Source organism: Staurois parvus, unplaced genomic scaffold, assembly GCF_062004578.1.
Source record: "Staurois parvus isolate SC_StPar_1 unplaced genomic scaffold, SC_StPar_1.0 ptg000229l, whole genome shotgun sequence".
NCBI lineage: Eukaryota > Metazoa > Chordata > Amphibia > Anura > Ranidae > Staurois > Staurois parvus.
The window spans coordinates 948,097-975,154 of NW_028318025.1; the positions used below are offsets into that span (position 1 = coordinate 948,097).

The following is a 27,058-nucleotide window of genomic DNA, read 5'->3' on the forward strand; positions in this document are numbered from 1 at the left end:
TCACAGTGGGGGTAGGTGAGACTTTACAAATAAATGTTTTTTTTTTGTTTTTTTTTAGGGCAGAGAATGTTGTTGTTCCACTTCAAAGAGGGGACATTTTTGTAACTGTACAAAAACTATTACACATCTGCCAGAATGTGGTCATGAGATTTGTTCTTTCATATGTCCATTTCAGCTTTTGTTGGTGAGGTTGGTGAGATATAGAACTCATTCAGAAGGTAGATGACTAACTGCTGCTAAACTGTGCATTGCCTCAAACCACAAAACCATGCAAAACACAACATAAAAGCTCCAAACAGTGTTTTACAACCCTGGTATTTGTGTGACTGCTCTCATCACAGTATAAAGTGGTTACACAGAAAAAAGCCTTAGACTGGACACACAAGGATTGTTTTATTTGTGATCAGCTGACAGGCTGATAAAAAAAAAATATCCTATCCACACAACTGAGGTGGAATCCCACCCACTGTGTCACTGTAATCTGACATCGGGACTCCTCTGCTGACAGGGGAGTCATGGCGTATTCCGTCAGCTTCTAAACTCAGTCACTTATATCTGTGTGTGGTGGCTGAATGATAGCGTGGATCCATCAAGCAGTGGATCCATCAAGCAGGTAGGGTGGGAGCACATTACATGTTGTTTTACATCTGAGTACTCAGGGAATCAGATAGTACTGATGAATTAAAACTTCCAGGCGATCAGGATTTAGCATCTGTCCATGTATTATCCAAGGGGAGGGTAAGGAGAGGATGTGGAAAGAGCAGGAAAGGAAGAGCAAAAAGAGAATGAGAAGGAATAGAGTGGAAGAAGAAAAAAAAACAAGGGGAGGAGGAAGTGGGGGTGGGGGGGACAAAGGGGGTAGAATGAATTACCAGAAAATTAGAAGGCGCACCAGCTCTGAGTGAAGTTGGCTTTCATGTCAAAAAGATCATTCAAAACCTCTGGACAGTTAGTATTGGCTGGCATGTGGTAAACTCAGCAGTACATATACCGGTATCACCGGGACATAGGGCAAACTCATCAGTCACAGTAAGGTAGTGTGTAAGCGGTGGATATATCTCCTGTCTTACCTAAGTAAACAGTGTGTCTATGGGTGTAGTCTCACCAAACGTGTAAGAGTGGACCAATCCCTTGGTGGTATCTCCACCAAGAGTTGGAAATACTCTGGTCGAATCTATGGAGATGGTATACTCTATACCATCTTGAATATAGTTTGTAGTTGTTTTCTTGGGTCGAGACGCATATTGAGCCTTTATGAATGTTACCGTGTATGCGGTCCCAATCGTTTAGTGATTAGTTTAGTTGCAAGTCCCTACTCCAGGCCACACATGTCTTTCTAGAGGTGACCTCATTTTTGCTTCCCAGAGAGGCAAATAACACCAAAACAATATGTCTCCGTGGGGTATCCGTGGAGCAGAGTTTTTCAAATTGGGTGAGGGGGCTTGCAAGTGCCCTCTTATGAGCTGGCTGTGTAGAAAATTATGAAGCTGCACATACGTCCATGGGGTCAGTTTGATGGGATCTCGACTGGGCAAGAGGCAAGGCTTCGGACATGAATGTATTGGACATTCCAAGGGAGAAATCTGGATTCATTTGGACAGGTGTAAGAAGACCCGGTGTTGAAGACAAGCCTGATTTCGCACAGACCAGTTGATATGAGGGAATCATTGATGCGGAAGAGGCGGTTTGCTATAGTAAGATTGCCGCTCGTCCCATGTAAGAAGCGGAAAGGCCGAATGGAAATTTCCAGCGGTATGGTATGCCACATGAACAAAGCAGCTCGAACAAGGAACGTTAATCCTTTTTGCATTGAAGGGTAATGTGTGAGAGATCTTGAAACAGCTTAATTTCTGCTCCATTGAAAAGGATGCGATTTCTGTTTCTTGCTCTGCATAATATCTCTTTCTTGAGCCTAAAATCAACTAGGCAACAGATTACATCTCACAGGGGTTCAGCTTCTCTACTTCATAGTGCCCTATGGAGATGCTCTATCGCGATAGGTGACTCCTGGTGTCTTTCAAGGAGTTCATTGCAAATTGCAAGGACGGTTTGCGATAATTGACCCACCTCCATCGCCTCAGGAATACCGCATACCTGTAAATGATGGCGTCTCCCCCTGTTACGATGATATGATGGTAGATTTTGCGTAGGTGGGTGGCATGGGTATCGACCAGCTGGCGGGTATCTTGTATGGCAAGATCCTGTCGGATTACCTTATCTTCCACATCTTAAAGCCTCTGTGCCACGGCCTGCATGTCTAGGTGCAAATCTGCTATGGCTGCAGATAGGGTATCTTTTATGTCCGATGCCACTGCCCTGAAGTCCACAATAGTGAGCGGGGACCCAGCAGGCATATTATAGGTAGCTGACTGCGGAGGGCAGGGTGTGGCCATGCTGCTACTGTGGGAGCAGAATGCTCCAGACGTGGAGTGGGAGGAATATATATGAGTCCGGAATGCTGCAGCTTTACTAGCTGTTTCGTTGGGCGGGGGGACCGCGATCGATTGGCGGTGACTTTGCGGTCTGCTTTCCCCATGATTAGGCAAGCTTTCCCTGCTTATACCTGCTGTCAGCTTCTCCGTGTGTCGGAGCGAGAGGATCAGGTGGCCATCATTCTCCGGTCTCAAGCCACGCCCCCATGTGTACCAAGCTTTAGGGTCTGTTAGCATTTTTGGTTTATATTTTGGGATAAAGATTACATGGCACTGGGGATTTTGGGGTTGGAAGGTAAAAGTTAGATTTCCCCTTTACCAAAATGCTGCCTATGTAAATAAAGGGCATCTTTAGATAAAAAAAAACTGCAGCATTGACCAAAGTTGAATAATGCTTTTGTTATCAGTGTAGCAGAGTTTGTTTTTGTTTTATATATATATATATATATATATATATATATATATATATATTTTTTAATATAGATTTAATCAAATTTTGGCATGTTTGCTCATCTCTAATCTATAGACACGATGGTGCCATTTATGATTAACCTTAGTAAAAAGATTTTTCTTTTGACCTGAATGGTTGATGAAATGCTTGAGGCAAAGCTTTTATATTAACATATCATGGAAATGACTAAACAGAGACAAATCATTATTACAATTTGCTTTTGTAAGTCCAGGTTCACATCTGAGTAAAAAAAAAGTATTAAGAGAAACCTAACAAGAAAGATTTGGGTGATAGGAAAAAACAAGATTTGTCGTCTGAATGGTTAGCATTTTCTTATATGATTTCTGACAACACACTACAGCTGGAAGAGAAGATGAATTACAAAATAAACAAAGGCAATCCAGGAGCTTCAAACTTCTTATCATCAACTAAAATAAATATGGACGATCTGTCACTTTCAGATGGTTTTTAACCTTTGACTGCAAATGTTCTACTCCTCATATGTATTTTCTAAGTTCCATCATCTCTATGCAATACTTCATTCTGTCACAGCAACAGCCCACCAGTCATCTGCTCTCTTAATTTCTTGTTTTATTGTGGAGAATGCATAGAATTAGGAATAATTTAAGTGGACCTTGCATTTAAAAGTAATACTCAAACAGTATTATCTACATTGTGCCTATATACAAAAGGTGAAATATGTAAATACATTACATGTTTTATTTTTCTGGAATACAGGGCCTGGCCTTACCCCAGAGGCATAACTAAAACCTTCAAGGCCCCAGTGCAAGAAACCATGAAGGGCCCCCCTGCCATCTGGTACTAGTGCCCTTCTCACTAATGCCGGGGACCCATTACTCCTGTTGCAGGGCCCTTTATTATGACCCCGCAGTGACCGTTTCACATGTCCTACAGCAGGCCCCCTTCCTTTCATCTTGCGTAGGGTTGCCACCTTTTCTTCAAGCCAAACTCGATCACTTTAGTGGCGCATGGCAATTTTGTTTTGTAGTAAACACTATACAGTTGCAAGAAAAAGTATGTGAACCCCTTGGGATTACGTGGAGTTTTGCATGAATTGGGCATAAAATGTGCTCTGAACTTCATCTAAGTCACAACAATAGAAGAACACAGTCTGCTGAACATAATACTACACAAACATTAGATGTTGCCATGGTTTAATTGCACATAACATGTAAACATTCACAGTGCAGGGAGGAAAAAGTATGTGAACCTTTGGACTTAATAACTGGTTGACCCTCCTTTGGCAGCAATAACCTCAACCAAACGTTTCCTGTAGTTGCAGATCAGACCTGCACAACAATCTGGAGTAATTTTGGACCACTCCTCTTCACAAAACTGTTTCAGTGTAGCAATATTCTTGGGATGTCTGGTGTGAATCGCTCTCTTAAGGTCATGCCACAGCATTTCAATCGGGTTGAGGTCAGGACTCTGACTGGGCCACTCCAGAAGGCGTATTCTGTGCTGTTGCAGCCATTGTTTTGTTGAATCACTTTGGTCCTCGCTTTGGGTCATTGTCCTGTTGCATCACCCATCCTCTGCGGAGCTTCAGTTGGCGGACAGATGGTCGTACGTTTTCCTGCAAAATGTCTTGATAAACTCTGGAATTCATTTTCCCATCAATGACAACAATCCGTCCAGGCCCTGAGGCAGCAAAGCAGCCCCAAACCATGATGCTCCCTCCGCCATGTTTTACAGTGGGGATGAGGTTTTGATGTTGGTGCGCTGTGCCTTTTTTTCTCCACACATAGTGTTGTGTGTTCTTCCCAAACAATTCAATCTTGGTTTCATCTGTCCACAGTATATTCTGCCAGTAGTGCTGTGGAACATCCAGGTGCTCTTTTGCAAACTTCAAACGTGCTGCAATATTCTTTTTGGACAGCAATGGTTTCCTCCGTGGTGTCCTCCCATGTACTCCATTCTTGTTTAATGTTTTCCTTATTGTAGATGTGTCAACAAAAATGTTAGCATGTGCCAGAGATTTCTGTAGGTCTTTAGCTGACACTCTGGGATTCTTCTTTACCTCATGCAGCATTCTGCGCTGTGCTCTTGCAGTCATTTTTACAGGACGACTGCGCCTAGGGAGAGTAGCAACAGTGCTAAACTTTCTCCATTTGTAGACAGTCTGTCTTACTGTGGACACATGAACATCAAGGCTTTTGGAGATACTTTTGTAACCCTTTCCAGCTTCATGCAAGTCAACAATTCTTGATCGTAGGTCTTCTGAGAGCTCTTTTCTGCGAGGCATGGTTCACATCAGACAGTGCTTCTTGAAACCAGTAAACCCAAAACAGGTGTGTGTTTTTTAAGGGCAGGACAGCTGTTAGCAACACACCCAATATCATCACACTGATTGGAGTCAAGGTTGGCTCACTCCTGGCTCCAATTAGCTCTGGGAGAAGTCATTAAGCTAGGGCCTCACATACTTTTTCCTCCCTGCACTGTGAATGTTTACATGTTATGTGCAATTAAACCATGGCAACATCTAATGTTTGTGTAGTATTATGTTCGGCAGACTGTGTTCTTCTATTGTTGTGACTTAGATGACGTTCAGAGCACATTTTATGCCCAATTCATGCAAAACTCCACGTAATCCCAAGGGGTTCACATACTTTTTCTTGCAACTGTATGTATATTTTGTGATTGAATAACATATGCATTTATTCACAAGAGTCCACCCTTACATCCACAGAGTTTCCCCTTTACATATGAATCCACAAAGTTCCTCAGACACACATAGGAGAAGAGGGGCAGGAAAAGGAGGAGAAAGTCCAGGTTTTTCTATCTCCTCTCCCATCTGTGTGAGGGAAGGAGGGGGCGGGCTGTCAGTGCTGGTTCAGGGCAGTGAGAGAGAGAGAGTGCAATAGACACACTCTGCTTATAACTGCAGCCAGCAATCCTGCCATGGAGCCACAATCCGTGCTCTTGGGGTCCCCCCACAGTGGCAGAACTTGAGGGCCCAGGTGCAAGCCTGGTAGTTCTGCCACTGGATCAGTATCAGCGGTGGTGAGGAGGAAGGGACCGTTGTCAGCAATGGTGGTGGTGGGGGGATGAGATCAGTAGCAGCAGTGGAGGGATGGGATCAGTGGAAGCAGTGGTAGTGGTGGTGGTGGTGAGAATGGGATTAGTGGCAGTGGTAGTGGGGGGATGGGATCAGTGGCAGCACTGGTGGTGGGGGTGTGAGTGTGTGATCGCTGGCATCGGTGGTGGGGGTGTGTGATCACTGGCAGCGGTGGTGGTGGGGTTATGGGATCAGTGGCAGTGGTGGTGGGGGGATGGGATCAGTGGCAGCGTTGATGGTGGGGAATGGGATCAATGGCAGTGGTGGTGGGGGGATGGGATCCATAGCAGTTCTGATATGGGGTCCCTCAGTCAGTGGCAGTGCTGATATGTGGTCCCTCAGTCAATGGCAGTGCTGATATGGGGGATGGGATCAGTGGCACTCACTTCGAGATCACTTGGTTTCCTCTCCTTGCTCAGTTATGTTTATCTCCAGCTTCCTTCCCTCATGTGTCTCCAGCTCCTCCCCTTCATTCTACAGGCCCAGCCGGGGTAAGCTGGCTTTCTCTTACAGTAGAAGAGCTTTCAGGTGGCAGGTAGCATTCAGCAGGCAGTGGGAGGAAGGGTGGGTGGCATGTAGCAGGCAGTGGGCGGTGGGGCCTCTTACAGTGGCAGACTTCCAGGGCCCGGTCGTAAGAGCAAACCTGGCAGTTCCGCCACTGTCCTACCCATTGCATGTCGCTGGCTGTATATCAGCAAATCTCTATGGTGGTAACCAGAGTTTGTGGTGTGCTGATCATGTGATGTGTAATGTCAGCAATCTCCATTCTCCTCAACCATGCTGCAGTAATATTTGTGTGGCTGAAGACTCAGGAGATTTCAAGGGTTGTGAGAAAGAGGGAGGAATCAGGAAGTAAGCATTCTCTAGGCAGTCTACACAAAAATGGCTGTTCCAGAAAGCTGTCCTCCACAGGAAGATGCAAGTAATATCTGACAGTGGCACTAGCAACTCTAAAATGTTTAAATATTAATTTTCAGGGATATAAATGAGATCATAATGCAAGGCTCACATTAAGTAGTATAGAAAATTGATGACAAGCCGTGTATTCAGCCATGTTGAAAATAGGACATACCTGATAGTTCACACCCCAGTAGCTCCATTCGTAGCGTACAATGCCGCCTGCACACCTGTGGGTATAAGCGAATGTACTGAGCTTCAATTGGCGGCGTGAAGGAGTTGGCATATGGCGTGTTGTTGTCCACATTACCCCGAAATACCTGCAAGTAAGGAAAATAAAGCTTGATTTTCCCATCTGTAATTTTTACCTTTTTCTGATGTCTCATGATTTCTTTCTCAGATGACTGAACCAGTTATCACCTTGTCAATGTGTACTAATACAGAAAAAAGTTACCAACATCATGATTACCCGAAGTCCTATAGAATTAAAGCTGACCTCTAGATGTAGAAGACAAGCAATTATTGCAACTCTGTATTCATTAATCCCTTCATGACCCAGGTCAAAACACAATTTAATGCCCAATCTTAAGTTTGCATCTTTGACAGGTGTTAGTAAAACTATACACATCATAGCAACTACTTTGTGTATCCAAGTGGATTGTTCCTTGTTGTTTCAAGATATATTATGCTTTCATTTGGTGGTAAATGTTAATAGATATCTCCTGATTTTTGTCCCAAAAAAGTAAAAAAAAAAATCATTTTTTTACATTTTAGCTGTATATTTTTATTCCATTACCGTGACCTTCCACTAAAAAATCCCCACAAAATAAGTTTTCCAACTCCTATCTTTACACACAGATGTGTGCAGCATTTATTCTTTATACTCACAGGGCCTAGAAACAATAGTATGCCTTTTTCCTAACTAAACACACTAACACTGATACTAACACTGACATATAATACCTTTTTTTGCCTACCTGAAACGCGCTGAACCTGATGCTGCCACTAACTCACACTAAGGAGCTGATTTACTAAAACTGGATAGTGCAAAATCTAATGTAGCTCTGCATAGAAACCAATCAGCTTCTTTTTTTTATCAAAGCTTAATTGGACAAGCTGAGGTTATAGTAGAAGATGATTGGCTGCCATACATGCACTTACTGTATACTGCCACACACTAAACTCAATCAATCCCTGATCTAGACAATAGACCTTTTTTTTTAATTTTTGCAGACTTTTCCTCTAGTGATTGGGGTAGGTCTTCACAGTAGTGACCACAGTGATTGGCTAATCACAGTGATCATATAATCTGGGAAAGTGAGTTCTCCCAGCTCCTGATTAGAACAAAACCAAAAGTTGTTGCCAACAGTGCAGTGAGCACGCTATTGAGCACGCTTCCAGCACAAACACATGAGCATTATAACCCTAACAAATACCTTCACGTGTTTTCTTCCTTTTGATCTGTTAATCATAACACTAAAACATAACATTGCACCTGCCTGGAGTTTGCATGTTCTCTCTGTGCCGGTGTCGGTTTCCTCCGGGTACTCCGGTTTCCTCTCAAACTCCAAAGACATGCTGGTAGGTTAATTGGATCCTGTCGAAATTGTCCCTAGTATGTGTATGTATGAATGTGAGTTAGGGACCTTAGATTGTACGCCCCTTGAGGGTTAGGGACTGATGTGAATGTACAATGTATATGTAAAGTGCTGCGTAAAATTGACGGCGCTATATAAGTACCTATAATAAATAAATAAATACTTTTTTTTTAAATTGTTTTATCTGCTCCATAAAGAAATTGGGTTATCTCACAGAGCATAATTAGCCCTCCCATCTTTTTATCTTTTGACTTGCCTGTTTTTTTACAAAATAATTAGTGTCTATGATCCAGAGAAGAGATTGGGAGGGTTTGAGTGGTTTAGCAAATGACAACTGGGCAAGGCTGACACCGTTCAGTCTACCAAAATTCTGTGTTATTAGCTGGCAACAGGATGAAGGAGCTGAGTGTATTTCTGGCAGATCAACAGTTTTGTGTACTTGCAGGATTTGTAACCGATTCCCACCGTGTGTACACGTATATGCGACCTCACAGAAGTGGGTCTTGTTCCATGGAGCTGCAGATATACGTACATGTGTTTCTGCTGGGACATTTACAGAACAGGAGAGAAGCCTGTAAAACTGAATGTAAGGCTGGGACTCAGCTTTAAACCAAGCAAGCACAAGAGCCTGTCAAATTTTCATGGAATCATTCAGCACAGGCTTTCATTCATAATGAGCTGTTCTCCATCTGCAGAACACAAGTCTCAGGAACACATGTAAATGCCCGGTCATTTTCTAATTCAATTTGCACCTGAAATTGCATCTAATGAATGTGAATGTCAGTGTCTTAACATGTGTGATTTGCTGCAGTGCAATTTCTAAAGTAGTCCTTCCATTACTTTTTCTCTAGTTTTGTTTCCTATTTCACATACATAGAATATAATAGAAATCTCACTGCAAATTGCAAGAAATTGTGATGTTTTCTAATAAATTAATTAAAGTGATTCTAAAGGCCCTGCCCCTCTTACTTCTCATTGGCTCACTGGCTGTGATTGACAGCAGTGGGAGCCAATGGCTCCCACTTATGTCTCAGCCAATGAGAAGAGGGACTCCTGGGATAAACGAGACTCCAGTGCAAATCGCTGGATCGGAGGGGGCTTAGGTGAGTATTAGGGGGTGCTGGGGGGGATGCTGCACAAAGAAGGTTTTTTACCTTCATACATAGAATGCATGAAGGTAAAAAACCTTGAGCCTTTACAACCACTTTAAATAATTAAAGATTGACAGTCAGTATCCTGGGGTATGTCTCAGAGACTCCCATATTTCAGGTATTTTAGTGAACTTTATTCAAGTATTTTGCTTCTCTCACCCAGAGGCTACTAAAAACAAAATGTTTACAGAAAATCTTTCTTATGCTGAAAATATACGTTATGATGATATATTCACATGTACTGTATACCTTAATGATGCGTGTGTGAACAGTTTTTAGACCTGCCACAAACATTGCAAATATAAACATTTTCAGTAATGTAGTGGGAGAAAAAAAGCACAGTGACCAAACTATACCACTTAGGCCTAGTACACTTGCAGTCGGGGGGGGGGGGGGGGGGGCAGTAAAAGCAGGCAGTAAGGAGCCAAATTTTTACTGCTTCCCAAAATCTAACACGAAAGCTGGAAGGGGTTGAACGTATCCCCCAGCTAAAATGCTTTGCTTCAATGTTATGGAAAAAACTATACTTCCTGTTGCACTAGACAAGCAGTAACACCACTCTGTACGACCATTGAACTGTCTGCCATTTTAAACTTTTAAAAGCTAAAATGTATGTAAACCCTAATAATAAACTTCTCGAATTTGCCCATTTTCTATCAGTTATATATACAATTGAAAGTATTTTGTTATATTTATTTAACAAGTGCAACAAACAATAAAACCTGTTAACCCCTTCCTGCCTGCCCACCATGGCCCTATAGCATAATATAAATCTTAAGGTGGGGTAAGCAGGGAGGACCTCTTGATAACTTGACCACTGTGATTGACTGTGACAGTGGTCACATGATCAGGAGCCTGTCATGCTGGCTCCAAATCATAACAAGTGACTGGGAACTGCCACTGACCGTGCTTCAAGCATAGAAACCTTAGCACCATGGAAGCGCATGTACAGGCCATCGGTATTAAGGACTACCCACTTTGCAGCCACACTAGAGTTCATTATTTCCTGTACTCTCTCTCTCTTTGCTGATGGCTATAAGTTACATTGTTCTAAGTTCTCTCTGTGGACTTTATAACACCTGACCCTGCGTTATGGAAAATAGGAGAGGTTGAGGTGTTCTGGAGGAGTACTTCTGTAGAGTGTGCAAGCAATATCACTCTAGGATAGGAAGTGTGTTACTGGTAGAATCACCAGGTGAAATAAAGGAAAAAAAAGCCAGAAAAAAAACTAATGCAGCTACATCATCTAAGGAAGTCTTTCTCAACCTTTTCAACACAGAGAAACCCCTGAAACAACTTTCTGCTTTCTGGGAACCACTGCTAAATATGACTATATCTACAACTCATAATTTATTAGTGTGATGGTCAATGGGAAGAATTACCCCCTTACAGAAACTTAATAGATCAATGGTGTCAATAGGAGCTTATCTGAGAGGCAGAAATTGCTCATTGGTCAGGGAACCCCTAGCAACCACTGGAGGAACCCTAGGGATCAATGGAACCCTGTTGGGAAAATCCTGATCTAAGGACTAGTAAGCTGCAATATATTCCATTTTTATTCTTGGGTTTATATATCCTTTAAAGTGTTACTAAACCCAGGACCTTACATTCACTATATCTGGTCTCACATAACATGGAACTGCAATTATTTTAGTAAATTTAGTTTAGTTGTTTTAGTATATACACTGCTCAAAACAAAATAATAGAGAGTCCTTACGAGGTGCGGCATTCTTATGGAGGATTTACTTCCGACTACTGTTCTTATCTGCAGTGCATCAGGATAGTGCACTTTCTTTGTGAGTGTGTGATTTTTACATATATTTTACAATAAATTGAATATACTGTTACATACTATGTTAGTATATGTTTTTCTTATATATACAGTTGTGGCCAAAATTATTCAACCCCCAATGCTGTAAAGGGGTTTAGGGACTATAGTGTACATTTGGAATTGTATTCAGAATCAAATCCTACAAGGACGTTGTAACTACCCAAATGCAACTAAAATGACATCAATTGTTTATGTAATACAGTAGTAAATGGTTCTTATGTGGTTTCTTCATTGCCACAATTATTCAACCCCTTAAAGACTACCACTCTGAAGAACAGAGGTTCATACAGGTGCTTTCCATCAGGTATTGAAAACACCTGTGGATGTCACCGAGCAGCAATCAAGCATAATAAGCACCAATTAGGCAGCTTTAAAATGACTGTGATACTCAGCTCCTTCTAGACATTTACTGGTGTGGTTACAAACATGGTGAAGGCAAGAGAATGGTCCAGGAAGACAAGAGAAGAGGTGATTTCTCTTCACAGGAAGGGCAATGGCTATAAGAAGATTGCAAAGATGTTAAACATACCAAGAGACACCTTAGGAAGCATCATTCGCAAATTCAAGGCAAAGGGCACTGTTGAAACGCTACCTGGTCGTGGCAGAAAGAAGATGCTGACTTCGACTGCTGTGCGCTACCTGAAGCGTAGAGTGGAGAGAAGTCCCCGTGTGACTGCTGAGGAACTGAGAAAAGATTTGTCAGATGTGGGTACAGAAGTTTCAGCCCAGACAATAAGACGCACACTGCGTAATGAAGGCCTCCGTGCCAGAACTCCCAGGCGTACCCCCTTGCTGTCTCCAAAGAATAAGAAGAGTCGACTGCAGTATGCCAAAAGCCATGTGGACAAACCACAAAAGTTGTGGGATAGTGTTCTGTGGACTGATGAAACAAAATTAGAACTGTTTGGGCCCATGGATCAACGCTATGTTTGGAGGAGGAAGAACAAGGCCTATGATGAAAAGAACACCTTGCCTACTGTGAAGCATGGTGGAGGGTCAATCATGCTTTGGGGCTGTTTTGCTTCTGCAGGTACAGGGAAGCTTCAGCGTGTGCAAGGTACCATGAATTCTCTTCAGTACCAGGAGATATTGGATGGAAACGTGATGCAGTCCGTCACACACCTGAGGCTTGGGAGACGTTGGACCTTTCAACAGGACAATGATCCCAAGCATACCTCCAAGTCCACTAGAGCATGGTTGCAGAGGAAAGGCTGGAACATTTTGGAGTGGCCATCGCAGTCACCAGACTTAAATCCGATTGAGAACCTCTGGTGGGACTTAAAGAAAGCAGTTGCAGTGCGCAAGCCTAAGAATGTGACTGAACTGGAGGCCTTTGCCCATGAAGAATGGGCGAAGATACCCGTAGATCGCTGCAAGACACTTGTGTCAAGCTATGCTTCACGTTTAAAAGCTGTTATAACTGTAAAAGGATGCTGTACTAAGTACTAAGATTGAATGTCACTTGGGGGTTGAATAAAACTGATAATGCTGTGAGCACAGAAAAGACATTTGTGGTTATTTCATTATAACTGTTATGTTATATTTGTCTGACCTACAAGTGCCTCTTTAATGTAAATGTAAGCAAGATGACTGAATGATCAAAAGCAATGTCAAACTGGCCAAAACACTCAATTTCAGTGGGGGTTGAATAATTTTGGCCACAACTGTACTTCGATTATTAACTTGCACCAGAGTCACTGAGCATAAATAGACCGAAATTCAGTATTCATATATATCAGGTGAGAGGCTGATGGTGACGGTATCTCACAAGTGGTGATTTCATTAGTTACAGCTTTGTGCACATGGATGGGATGGATTCAGTTTATATGGAAGTTGAAAAGAACTTTTCCCCATGAGGATTTGTATTATTGAGGATGCAGAGATATCCAGCAATTTCAGTGTTTACCTGACTTTTATGAGGATTTTAGCACTGAGATATAAATAGCGCTGTCCCAGACGTGGTATTGTAATGGGGAAAAACATCATGCTGGATATCTATACTGATATGGACTGACTAATGTGTTAGAAACATAAGGATGCCCATCATTTGATGGAAATGAAAATTATCAACCAACAAAGGATTGAATTCAAAGACACTCCTAAAATCACAGTGAAAAAATGATGCAGCAAATCAGTCCATTTTGCTAAAATTTCATTGCAGCAACTCAAAATGGTTGTTTGTATGGCCCCCACGTGCTTGTATGCATGCCTGACAATGTTGAAACATGCTCCTAATGAGAAGACGGATGGTGCCCTGGGGTATTTCCTCCCAAATCTTGACCAGGGCATCACTGAGGTCCTAGACAGTCTTAAGTGCAACCTGGAGGCGTTGGATGGACCGAAACATGATATTCCAGAGGTGTTCTATTGGATTTAGTCAGGCAAGCATGGGGACCATTCAATGGTATCAATTCATTTCATCCTCTGGAAACTGCCTGCATACTCTCGCCACATAAGGCCGGGCATTGTCATGCACCATGAGTAACCCAGGACCCACTGCATCAGCGTAGGGTCTAACAATGGGTCCAAGGATTTCATCTTGATACCTAATGGCAGTCAGGGTGCCATTCTCTAGCCTGTAGATGTCTGTATGTCCGTCCATGGATATGCCTCCTCAGACCATCACTGACTCACCACCAAAACAGTCATGCTGAACGATGTTACAGACAGCATAACATTCTCCACGGCTTCTCCAGACCCTTTCACGTCTGTCACATGTGCTCAGGGTGTACCTGCTCTCATCTATGAAAAGCACACGGCACCAGTGGTGGATCTGCCAATTCTGGTGTTCAATGGAAAATGCCAATGGAGCTCTATGGTGTCGGGCAGTGAGAACAGGGCCCACTAGAGGACATCGGGACCTCAGGCTACCCTCATGAAGTCTGTTCCTGATTGTTTGGTCAGAGACATTCGCACCAGTGACCTGCTGGTGGTCATTTTGTAGGGATCTGGAAGAGCTCATCCTGTTCCTTCTTACACAAAGGAGCAGACATCAACCCTGCTGATGGGTTAAGGACCTTCTATGGCCCTGTCCAGCTCTCCTAGAGTAATTGCTGGATTCTCCTAGAATCTCCTCCATGCTTTTGAGACTGTGCTGGGAGATACAGCAAACCTTCTGGCAATGACATGTATTGATGTGCTATCCTGAAGGAGTTGGACTGCCTGTGCAACCTCTGTAGGGTCCAGGTATTGCCTCATGCTACCAGTAGTGACACTGACCCTAGCCAAATGCAAAACTAGTGAAAAACAGTCAGAAAAGAAGAGTAGGGAAACAAATGTCAGTGGCCTCCACCTGTAAAACCATTCCTGTTTTGGGGGTCATCTCATCATTGCCCATCTATTGCACCTGTGTTAATTTCATTAACATTAAAGCAGCTGAAACTGATCGACAACCCCCTCTGCTACTTAACTGACTATATCAATATCCCAGGAGTTTAATTGACTTGATGCTATACTCTGATTAAAAAGTGTTCCTTTAATTTTTTGAGCAGTGTATAAACTGCTAAATACCTTTTCTCATCAGAAGTATATAGCAGTCTTGTGACTTATATCAGTGTCCAGCAGAGCACGTGTTGAAGCTTGTAGGAGTTTTCTCTCCTCATGCGCTCTCAAGAAAAAAAAAAAAACCTCTCTAGCAATGAACACCAAACTGAGCATGTGCAGAGTAAATCCTCATAATAGGCCTTATCAGGAGATAAGAGGAGGGCACTGGAAGAAGTGGAGGATCAGAGAAGTCAGGAGCAAACAGCAATTTTACACAATGCAGAGGATTAACCCCTTAGGTTCCACAGCAAGTACAGTAAGTATAACAAGCATGCTGTACTGCATATACAGACTTTAGTGTTGTGGGTTTAGTAACACTTTAAATTCCTTAGGGATAGAAACCATATGGATCCTAATATCACTTTTATTTGCCAAAAACCCACCGTCTAAATCTGTAACCCTCTATTGATTTAGATTTTCCTTCTCTTTGCTAATTTAGCATTTTGTAAATGAACATGGAATCAGCATAGAATACTCTTCTACCTCTAGTATAGTAGTTAAATTCAATCAATTTTATATCAATTTATATTATTTGAAAAGCATACATTTAAGACAAAAATATTTTTTTTTAGAACATAAAACAGGTAACAGTTTTGGAGATGGCAGATACAGATTACTTACATTTTTATTTTTAATTTGGAAGATCTGGGAAGAGCATTTGCAGCACTCTCTAATAATAACACAGCAGAGGTATATAAAACAGAGCTTGAAAAAGCCGCTCGCCCAATGCGAGGAGAAATTCCTCTGTGGCGAGCTGTGAGCAGCGAGCACAGATGAAGCATGGAGCAACTGCACCTGTGCTTCAAGCCTCATTGTGAAGCCGAGTTCCGGTTTACAACTTCCGGTTTCCAGCTTCTGCGGCACCGCCCCTGAGGGGACAGGTGCAGGAGAGGTCCGCTCTCCTCCGCTGAGAGGAGACACCCTCTCCACCGCCGCGGGTGACTCGGAGTAAGTACTGTATACAACATGTCATATTACTATAATGGAGTACAGGGAAGCTGGGATATACATTGCTCAGTAATGTATATCCCAGCTCCCCTGTACTCCATTATAGTGATATGACATGTAAACAGTAATGTATATCCCAGCTCCCCTGCACTCCATTATACTGACATGACATGTATACAGTAATGTATATCCCAGCTCCCCTGCACTCCATTATACTGACATGACATGTATACAGTAATGTATATCCCAGCTCCCCTGTACTCCATTATAGTGATATGACATGTATACAGTAATGTATATCCCATCTCCCCTGTACTCCATTATAGTGATATGACATTGATAGAGTAATGTATATCCCAGCTCCCCTGTACTCCATTATAGTGATATTACATGTATATAGTAATGTATATCCCATCTCCCCTGCACTCCATTATAGTAATGACATGTATACAGTAATGATTACTGTATATATGTCATATCACTATAATGGAGTACAGGGGAGATGGGATATACATTACTGTATACATGTCATATCACTATAATGGAGTACAGGGGAGCTGGGATATACATTACTGTATACATGTCATGTCACTATAATGGAGTACAGGGGAGCTGGGATATACATTACTGTGTACAGTTTTATATTTTGGACTCTTTATTCTAAAGAAAAATGTAATTTCATAAGGTTTAAGGTTTGAGGATGGTCCGGGGGTGGGGTTGGAGGCGGACCTGGGCAAGGTTGGGTTGGGCAACTGATGAAGTGTAAGGTTTGTGCCTGGCTAGTAGGTCTAGACTCGAAATTTTAAGCCCTGTTATAAGTGTAGCAGGAAAGATTAATCCTATCTGTGATGGCTGTGATCTGCTGACTGGCCTCTCCTGTGTAATCTGACTCTTGCACTGACACAGAGGAAGCATTGAGGGATTTCAGGCCCACTTCTCCTCTCAGACTGTAATAGAGAGAGAGAGCCAATCATAAGAGCCATTAAAGGAGCCAATGACAAGGACTTTCTCAAGCAGGGAGGTGCAGCTGAAAAGCATTGTGGAATATGTAGTCCTGAACAGAAATGGCCTGATAGGATTATATTGCAATGAAACTACAAAGGCCAGAATGCTGAGTGAGAGCAAAGTGAAGGACTCTCCATCTTGTTTCTCCTGAGGAGGGGGGACTGCATGTGGCAGGAGAGAGATTGGACCTGGCAAAGAAGTGCTTATGGGCAGTGCACTGCAGGCTTGATGATCTGCATCAGCCAAGGTAGCATCCAAACTGAGAGAAGTGGCCTACAGTACAGTGCCCACCCTGACAGTGTGAAGTGCTCATCATGAGGTGATCGGAGGAGCCTGTCATTTCCAGGACGATCGTTTGGGCCTTAGTCACAGGATCTGGTGAGAGGGATTTTTCCCACTGGCAGATGACAGGAACACTGCACACATACTGCATCATACCTTGCTCATATTCACCAGGCACTGGGTTGTGTAGATGGCCCTGCTGAACAGACACAGTATGCGCTTTGCTATACAAATACTGCCACAGGATTACAATTATACTTTAAGTGTTTAAGGAGTTTAAATGCACAAATGAAAGTGGCTAGCTGAAGACCCCAAGATTCATCCTGTTACCAAGAGACTGAAGTTACTGGTGCCATATGGGCCCGCGCATGCGTATTCAGGCCTCTATATTGCATGGTGTGTGAGGGAATAGCTTTACCTTGGAAAGTAGCTATTAAGCATCAGTTGGGTACAGTTATTGCCTATTGGGCTTGTGGTATCGAGGGTTAGAAGGGAGAAGTCTGACACAACAGAGGGTCATTTTTCTGCTCTCCTCCTGCTTGGACATCATAGAGCCGAATCTATGTAGAGGAGGTAAACCCACTTTGAGGTCGCCATTTAAGTGTTTCCTCTGCTCTTGGGGTTATTCACGGTTGGAATGCCCTGAAAGCAGCCTGAGTGTAAAAGTGAGCTATATTGCGTTCGGTCACAGTATTTGCTGTTCTTTTGATTCACCTAATGTATACCTGTTGTTATTGTTTATTACTTCCCATAGAGGTCTTACAGTAAAGCTGATCTGTGTGTTTTAATATAAAGTGTGTGCTTTTCATTGGTCCTTGCACTTACACTATTGCCAGGTGTGTCAGTTGGGGCTGAGACAGTTCTTGGGGTTGAGAGGCAGAGTGGCGGAGTGAACAAACTTAAGCAGCCCCTTCGGGGGTATCGCTGCATAAGGATATCCTCTTTCCATTGTTATTGCACAATATTGCATCTTTTTGAGCTCAATTTATTACTTGCCTCTATGTATGAAGCAGTATTGGTGGCTATTTTGAAACCACTAAGGATGCAACACATCCAGATTCATAGAACCTGATATTCTTTTTTACAGTAGATGTTAAATTAATAGCTACAATGTTAGCATATCACGTGGTTGCACAAATACATACTAGAATATATCCCAATCAGGCTAAGCTTGTCTAATAAATCTATGGTCCATATAATTTCACACTTTTTAAAATATACAAATACAGATAATATGGGAGCTAGGGCTATAATATTACTAAGGCTATATTATTTCTAAAGATTGATAGCATAAATGGTCTTATTTGTTGGTAGTGATAGAAAAATTTTATTTCAGACTAAAATTTATTAACTGTATTTCAATTTTATACCAGGGTCCTTGTATAAGAATTAGAATAGTTTGTCTCCACAATTTTACTACAGTGTGGCATTTTTCAAGGGTGCCTTCTATCTCCATTATTATTATTTATTACAATAGTTAATGAACCATTGGCAGCAATGATCAGACATTTCTTGAACATCAATGGCTTTAAATGAGGTCTAATAGACATAAATTAGCACTATATGTGGATGATGTTCTTTTATATTTAGGTAATACAAGTCACTCTTTGGAAAATGTAATAACTATAATTATAGCCTTTGATCATTTTCAGGATTATTAAAGTGGTAATAAACCCAAAAGCAAAAATGTATTATATTGCAGCTTACCAATTCTTAGATGTGATAGTTGCATTTGTTTTATTTTTTTAGCCTCTCTTTCCTTTACATTCATCTGGTGATCCAACCAGTAAGTCTGTTATTTTTCAACAGAACAAGCTGTCTTACAAATGTAGCCATTTGAGTATTGAGACAAACCATTTACTGCTGACAAAGGTACTTACAATGATTAGCTTTTACTTATTCATATAAAACATTTATCTAAAAAAAAAACCTGTTGCTGTAACAGCTTGTGTAACTGCAGCGTGAGCTGGAGTTTAGTTTCAATTTGTTAGTGTATCTAAATCTGCTAGTATATCTAACACTCCCCTCCCCTCAGACTGACAATGCTGCTGCCCAAAGGTGTCCCTGGGCCTGTGCAACAGGTGCATTAACAGCCAGACCACAAGCTAAAGAAGGAGGGAAAAAAGCCAAAAAAAAGAACACTAATGCAGCCATCACATCTAGAGATTGCAATATATTACATTTTGGTTTTAGGTTTTACGCCTGTTTATTTATTGGAGTAAGTCTGTATTGTTACTTATTGATTATTTACAATCATCCTTGCTTAATGGGAAGAAACAAACATTGGATAGCAGTAAATGGACTTTACAGGCACCACACCAATGTATCATAAAATATACTATTTTTTATTTGTTTGTGTATTTGATGCACAATTAACATAATTTGTTTAAAAACTATTTTACTTAAAACAAAATATCATCCTGCACCATTATGTTGATTAGGGTGGTGGCCATATATTTTAGAGGTGGTACATGATATCCAGACAGTACTACAAATATGATCATTTAAAAGATTTTAACGTTTACAGCCATAGTGATCTTGTTTCCATTCATTTATCATCATCCTTGCTTAGCACTACCGCATCAATTAAGATGTTTACCTCTTTTAAATATTTAGGCCCCATGTACACGGGACATTTCTGAACAATGGAAACGGACTGCTGGAAAATGTAGGTTAAAAAATGTCTGCTTAGCCGCGTTTGCATAACGCGTTTATGCTCGTTTGTGTGCATTTGCGTTTAGAAGTGTTTTTCAAAGATAAGCACAGGAGAAGCTCCCAATGCCCAGAATGCACTGAAAAGTGGTAAATTATTAACTATTTCAGACTATTTCAGAAAAACACAGAGAGTAGAAGCAGAGACAGCAGTATGTGTTGAAATTAGCTTAGGTATGAGTCATTAAGACCACCTGGCAGGGGGTCTTCATGAGGAATTTGAGGTATGAATGGTCATTAACATATCTTTTGTTTCCAAGGGTGGGAGAGGTCTGAGGTGTGAATTAGTCATTACAATGTGTGACAAGCTTGGTAGAAACATCCTGTTTTCAGTGTTTTGTCCATCTAAGTACCTTGAAAACACTTTGCATGCATTTTTCATGATGAAAAAAGGCTCTGGACAGCATCGGGAACTGGAAGAGTAAAAAAAAAATGTCAGATGCAAATGCTCATAAACGCGATTTTCTGCGTTTAGCCGCGTTTTCCTGATAAAGATCGACTGCTGAATGCAAGTTTTCTGCAGTCAAAAAAACAACTGTAAACTCAAATGCCTGTAAACGACTGTAAATGAAGATGTGTACATTGGCACATAGGAAAACATTAGGGTGAGTTCAGGAGCTGCTGAAAAAAACGCTGAACAGCTCCTAAACGTGAGTTCATCAGCTGCAGTGTACATGAACCCTTATTGAAAAAAGCTGAGATTTCAGTTCCTCTGTTGTGAACTTTTTAAAACTCAAATTCAACCATGCCTACAGCTACAGAGGTGAATGAGGGTTTGCTTTAAAGTGATTTTACTGCTTGTTCAGAATGTGTGAATACTTTAATGTGCTTTGTCTGGGCACAGGTTTACTTTATGTTAGCCAATATACAGTGTACATGAGCCCTTAGGAGTATGATTTCTAGGAATCCTAAAATGTATGCTTAACTAAATGTGGATCCAAATTACTAGCGCAGTGTAATCCATGGTGTAACTTTCTTTTCCTTTGTCTATAGCTAGCAGGTACAGTCTTGTAAAGAGGATCTGGATGCCTAATTTATTATACATACTGTATAATTCACCAGTGTGGATTGTAAAAAATACCTTTAGTAAAATAAGTAGATTTTTTTCAGATCTTATATTAAGAACCCCTTCTCCAAATTACATACAGATATATATCAGAATCTAAGTGATAAGGGCAGCTACATTAATCCATGGATATATTCTAGCCCTGTAGGTGCAACATTCTGTAGTCTGATGTAAATGGATCCACCCCTTATATTAGTTGATAACAGCATGTGTGGGAGGGATGGATTTGTTAGAAGTGTCAGAGAAGAGGATTTTCTTTTCCGTAGGTGAAGCCCCTATTTTCTAATTGTTGAATACATTTTGGAGATTGGTTATAGAACAATTACGTATACGGAAATGGCAAAGCTGAAGGGATTTGCCCTTTGGAAACAAATGCATGTTTTAGGATTCTAGCAATTCTATTGCAATAATTCTATAAAGTTATTTCATCATGTGATATTATAAGATGCATGTAATAGAGGATGTGGTGCAGTCAGGTTGCACTGGTTATTATTTCTTTTGTATACCTAATTAACTAACAAATATCTGATGAAATATCGCTTTAAATACGAAGAGCACTGGTTTTGAGACATACAGTCGGTTGTGTTGAAGAGGATAACTGGTCAGAGATATAAAGAGTGATTATGTCTGTCTTGATTATCAGCTTCTAAAAAACTCATTTATTCTCCATTGGACATTTAGCAACCTTTTCACTTTACAGTGAAGACCTGGGTGATAGACATAACTGTATCAGATGTGGACAGGCCCTGGAAGACTTTACACATCCTATCTGGAGATGTCCCAATAGAAAGATGTTGTTCAACATTTTAATGCTATTTTTAAATAAAATATTGTATGTAATCCACATATGTGTATTTTGGAATTTGTGTATTTAGAGGATTAAATTAACTTGAAACTGAAGGTTTCATACTAGACTATACAATTGATTGCACAAAAGTGGATTTTTCCACATCCACTGACAATGGAAGAATGGATATTGGAAGTCAATTTGATTTTGAGACTACAGCAGTTGACAAGGGAAGCTTTATATAAATTTTATTTGGAAGGAATGGCTTCAGATATCCGTTTTGGTCCTAATTAAGTGAGAATATGAACGATGCTACAGGTTTAGAAATGTAGGAGTATTTTTTTTATGGGAAAAATAGAAGGATGGGATAAAATAGAATGCGTAATGTTTAAAATGCATAATGCTGAGTTTAGTTTAGTGTTTATTTTTTTTATTTCCTAAATGTGGTTTGGTTGAGCTATTTGAAGCTATTATTGCTTTACATCCACATATCTGAAAGGTTAATCATAGGAACCTGTGAATAAACAAAAAAGCAATAAAGCTTAATTACTAATTAAACGGTGGTTTTGAAGTGTTTTTGCATTATTTTCAAAGAATAAACTTTCTTATAGTTTTAAGATTAACTGTGGCTGTTACTTCTATTGTTTATTTTAGGCCTATTAACCCTCTTTCAACCTGTAGGGTATTTTAACAAAAATGTGTTTGCTTTGTTAAATGTCCCCTATGGCAGTGCTCAGCTCCCCATGATTTTCTTTGATAATAGCTTGCCTATTAGTCTTGAGACAGGCCAGAATATAGTATCAAGATTCAACTACCTCCTCTATAGACTTCAGTACTGTTTGTTGCTATGTTTGGGTTTTTGCACATTTTAAGCAGGGTTCGACAAACCCCCACAAACTGAACTCGGGCAGATTTAATCATCCTTAAATAAAGCATACAGGGGTTGATTTATTTCCAAGATTTCCCCATTTTTAAATTGTATTCAATTGAACAGGCCAAGGATAATTGCATTAAACTTCTGTAATTCACGGGGACCATCTAAATCCCATTGCACCTTTATAAGCCCAAAACACCATATTTTTGTACTCCCCTTTGAACGCAACGGGTTTTGCCAAAACAATATTAAGTCAAAATATAAAAAAAGATAATACAATATTTTGTGCAAATGTTAAACTGTAAAAACAGCTCCAACCTTACTCTTAAAGACAAACCTAAAATGACCGGAATGTTCTGTATTTAACTGACATTCTATTCCCAATGCAAGCACTGGCTTCAATTACAGAAAATCATTAACTAATTTTTATACTGTCAATTTACCTTAACCAAGACAAAACTGATTACTTGGTATTAAAGCTGAGAGAAATATAAGAGCTGATTATGTTGAGTTGTTTTTGAAATGAAACATCCCATGGGGCTTATTAGAGGAGCTGAAATTTAGTTTCTTCTTAAAGTCGGATGATAATGAAAGAGAAAATGGTTAGGGCCACATTAACATGTAGGCATTAGAAACTGCCACACCCAAGTGAGAATAAGAGAGAAATAATGAGCAAGGTTATGGGAGAAGGAGTAGAGCAGTGATTAATTGCAATTACTAAAGAAATGAACTAAGAGATCTGCTGGAGATCTTTGTTCAAAATCAGGTTTAGTCAATGTATTCTACTATTCCTTCTTCCATTCTGTGACTTTTATCACAAAGCAGAGGTGATGACTAGGTTAAAATGTCTAAATCAAAATATCTTTGAAAAGAACTTCAGATGGGATTTTCAGGAGAAATGGAAAATATCAGTCTGATTGGAAACCCTCTTTTCAGTAACAGCACTTCCCACCGACTTTTGTCATGTGATCCCATTGCATTGTTCTTTACAGGATTTGATAGCTCAATGTGTGACTAGTGACTTACAATAGTTCTGTCAAGAAATAATTTGATTTTACTGCTGCAATGCATTTACTGTTACAATGCTTCTTGTTAAATGAACTAAAATGTCCCTGGTGTGATATTAAAGCTACATATCTGTCCCTAACATGTGATAGAAGGCACTTGCATGTGACTGTACACAATTCAAGCACTCTTCCAAAGCCTCCCATGCGATTTCTAACACCTGAAGCACATTTATATGCAACAACATCTTCCTCTAGGAAGACAAAACATGGACCCACCCTCTCCCACCCAACACAGCACCTATGAAGCAGCCATAACATTGCCAGATCAATGTTTGTTATTACACATGAGGGATAGATGACAAATGTTGTAATCAATACAGGTTTTGCTTTAAAGTGACTCCAGGGCTTCCAAAAAATATACCCTCTTTTATATTGAATACTTACCTTTCCAGTGGGTGGTATATCTGAACTCCACTGCCTTCGTGTGCTACAGCCTCCAGGATTGTTGAATGCCTAGAATCCCACTGTATTGATTGGTTCCTCCCATTGGCCCTTACATTAATACTGTGCCCTGTAATTACATAGGACTGAAGGATAAAACCACTATTGTAGGCATTCACCATTCCTAGAAGAGTCGAAAGCTAAATACTTTGTTGAAGTCTGTAGAGCTCCCCATTTGTGTACCAGCCTGCAATAACCCTTCATTACCAGTCCATTTTTCAGTTTTCAGTGCTCTGATAGTTTGATTGACAATTAATACATTGTGCAATGCTGTACCCAAATACATTTTATATTTTTTATTTTTTTTAGATGGAGCTGTCTTTTATTTAATACCGCTGGGATTTAGAATTTTTACTATAGAAAGAAAGCATGTTAGGAACTGTTTCCTTACCTTTTGTTAAAGGCTAAGTTCACCTTTGGAACATGTTACATGTTCCACCCACATTAAGAGTGAAGCATGTAATTTTTTTCTACTCCTGCCTCCTCTTTCCCTGGTTACCTGGACAAAAATGGCATTTAGAGGGTTGGGGCAAACCCTTTAACAGTGACAGGGGCACTTAAAATGGTCAGCTTATATTAATTTATGTAAAATCTTTATCTAAAAAAAAATGATTTATGTGACTGGTTTAGCAAAACCGCTGGAGTGCAATTTTTTAGCCAAGTCCATCCATGCTATTGTATCTAACACTATCCTTTCCCCAGATTGGTGATGATGCTGTCCAAAGGTGTTTCTGCTGCTCCTCTATCCAGAGTACACCCTAAGCCTGAAAGTGAGCTTGCAGGAACACCAGGTGGAAGTAAAGGAAAAAAGCATAAAAAATAAACCCAATGCAACAACCACATTTAAGGATTGGTAAACTGCAATATATTACATTTTTTGTTTTTGAGTTTAATACCACTTTAAAGATGGTGGAGTTCATATACACCACCCATCTGAGAGTCTGTAGTATGTAGAAGCTTCTATTGCAGGAAGCCTTTATTATACCTTACATTCTATCAGTAACAGGGCCACTTTAAGAAGCAAAGCATGAAAATTCTGATGTGTCTCCCAGAATGATTTGCTTCAATGACTCCATCAAACCTTAGTGAGATTCAGTAATACTGTGGCTGAAAAATATCACGTTTGGATCTTTATTCTCTCTTTAATCCTAGCCAGGGGAAGTGTCATGGACCAGGGAACACTGAAGAGCCTCTTTTTTTAGCTTAAAAAAAATGGTCAAAGAATTGGAGATGTTTGTTACATTTTTAAGAAACTTTTTTGAAAAAGCATTTCTTTAATGTTTGCCTATGCATTGTGTTGCGAGTGTAAGCTGTAATTTCTTTGTTAGGCAGGGTACGACACCTTAAATGCACACATGTTTAAATGGACAGGAACCCATATGCCTACGATACTCCATTAACCACTTGCCTACCGGGCACTTATACCCCCTTCTTTACCAGGCCAATTTTCAGCTTTCAGTGCTGTCGCACTTTGATTGACAATTGTGCAGTCATGCAAGATTATACCCATATGACATTTTTAGCTTTTTTTTCTCACAAATAGAGCTTTCTTTTGGTGGTATTTAATTGCCGCTGGGCACTGTACTTTTTGCGCTATAAACAAAAAAATTGCAAAAAATTTGAAAAAAAAAAAGTTTCTTTGTTTCTATTAAAACATTTTTCAAACAGGTAATTTTTCTCCTTCACTGATGTGCGTTGATGAGGCAGCACTGATGGGCACTGATAGGCGGCACAGATTGGCACTGATAGGCGGCACTGATGGGCACTGATAGGCAGCACTGAAGGGCACTGATAGGCAGCACTGATAGGCAGCACTAATGAGGTGGCACGGATAGGCAGCACTGATAGGCAGCACTAATGAGGTGTCACGGATAGGCGGCACTGATAGGTGACACTGATGATGGGTACTGATAGACAGCACTGATAGGTGGCACTGACTGGCATCACTACTGGGCACTGCTGGCGGCATCACTGGCGGCACTGCTGGGCACTGACTTTCACAACCGCTGGGCACTGACTGGTGCCACTGACTGGCAACACTGCTGGGCTGCACTGATGGGCACTAATGGGCACAGGTGGGTGGCACTGGTGTGCACAGGTGGGTGGCATTGCTGGGCACAGGTAGGTGGCACTTCTGGGCACACTTGTGTGTCACTGCTTGGTGGCACAGGTGGGTGCACTTCTGGGCACAGGTGGATGCACTGCTGGGCACAGGTGGGCGGAGCTAGTGGGTGCACTGCTGGGCACCGATCATCAGGGCATTGATCATCAGTGCCCTGATGATCGGTGCCGATCCCTGCTGTAACAACTGCCAGTTCTCGGCAGTACTTTCCTCACGATCTGACAGCGTGAGGAAAGTGCAGCCGAGAACCGGCAATTGCATTTCCCCAGTGATCAGCGTGTCATTAGACACGGCTGATCACGTGGTAAAAGGCCGCTGTGATTGACCTTTTACCACATCACGTGATCAGCTGTGTCCTACGGAAACAGCGATCACGGAGATCGCCGGGTGCGCGCCCCCAGGGGTGCGCAGGAGAGCGCGTTCTGGGAGGACATCATATGACGCCCACCCAGAACTGGCCGCCACAGTGCAGCCGTCATTCGGCTATCTGCGGTCGGCAAGTAGTTAATATGCTTCGGGGTAATACAAAGCCCCTTTTAAAGTTTATTTTTTCTTCTTTTAAGGTTTTGGGTTTAGAAGCCTTGTAGCCTGATGTAGAGATATTCTGCTGGCCATATACAAGCCTTTATGTTACTGTGACTTCCATTGCTTCTGTATGCTATTCTCAAAAGAAATACATTACAGGGTCTATTTTTTGCCGTACAGCAGAAACTGAAAAAACAGAGAGAGCACAGATAATGCTTATGCTTAGTTTTGCATTAAAGCAAAGTGG

General features: G+C 41.1%; 1 protein-coding gene across 1 annotated transcript in view; it reads right to left on the reverse strand.

Moving 5' to 3' along the window:
- EDIL3 (EGF like and discoidin domains 3) overlaps nucleotides 1-27,058 on the reverse strand; it is an 841,943-nt gene that overhangs the window by 147,667 nt on the left and 667,218 nt on the right. Inside the window, exon 8 of the mRNA XM_089679626.1 lies at nucleotides 7,035-7,179. Within this exon, the coding sequence (XP_089535752.1) occupies nucleotides 7,035-7,179 (145 nt within the window). The remainder of the gene's footprint in view (nucleotides 1-7,034; nucleotides 7,180-27,058) is intronic.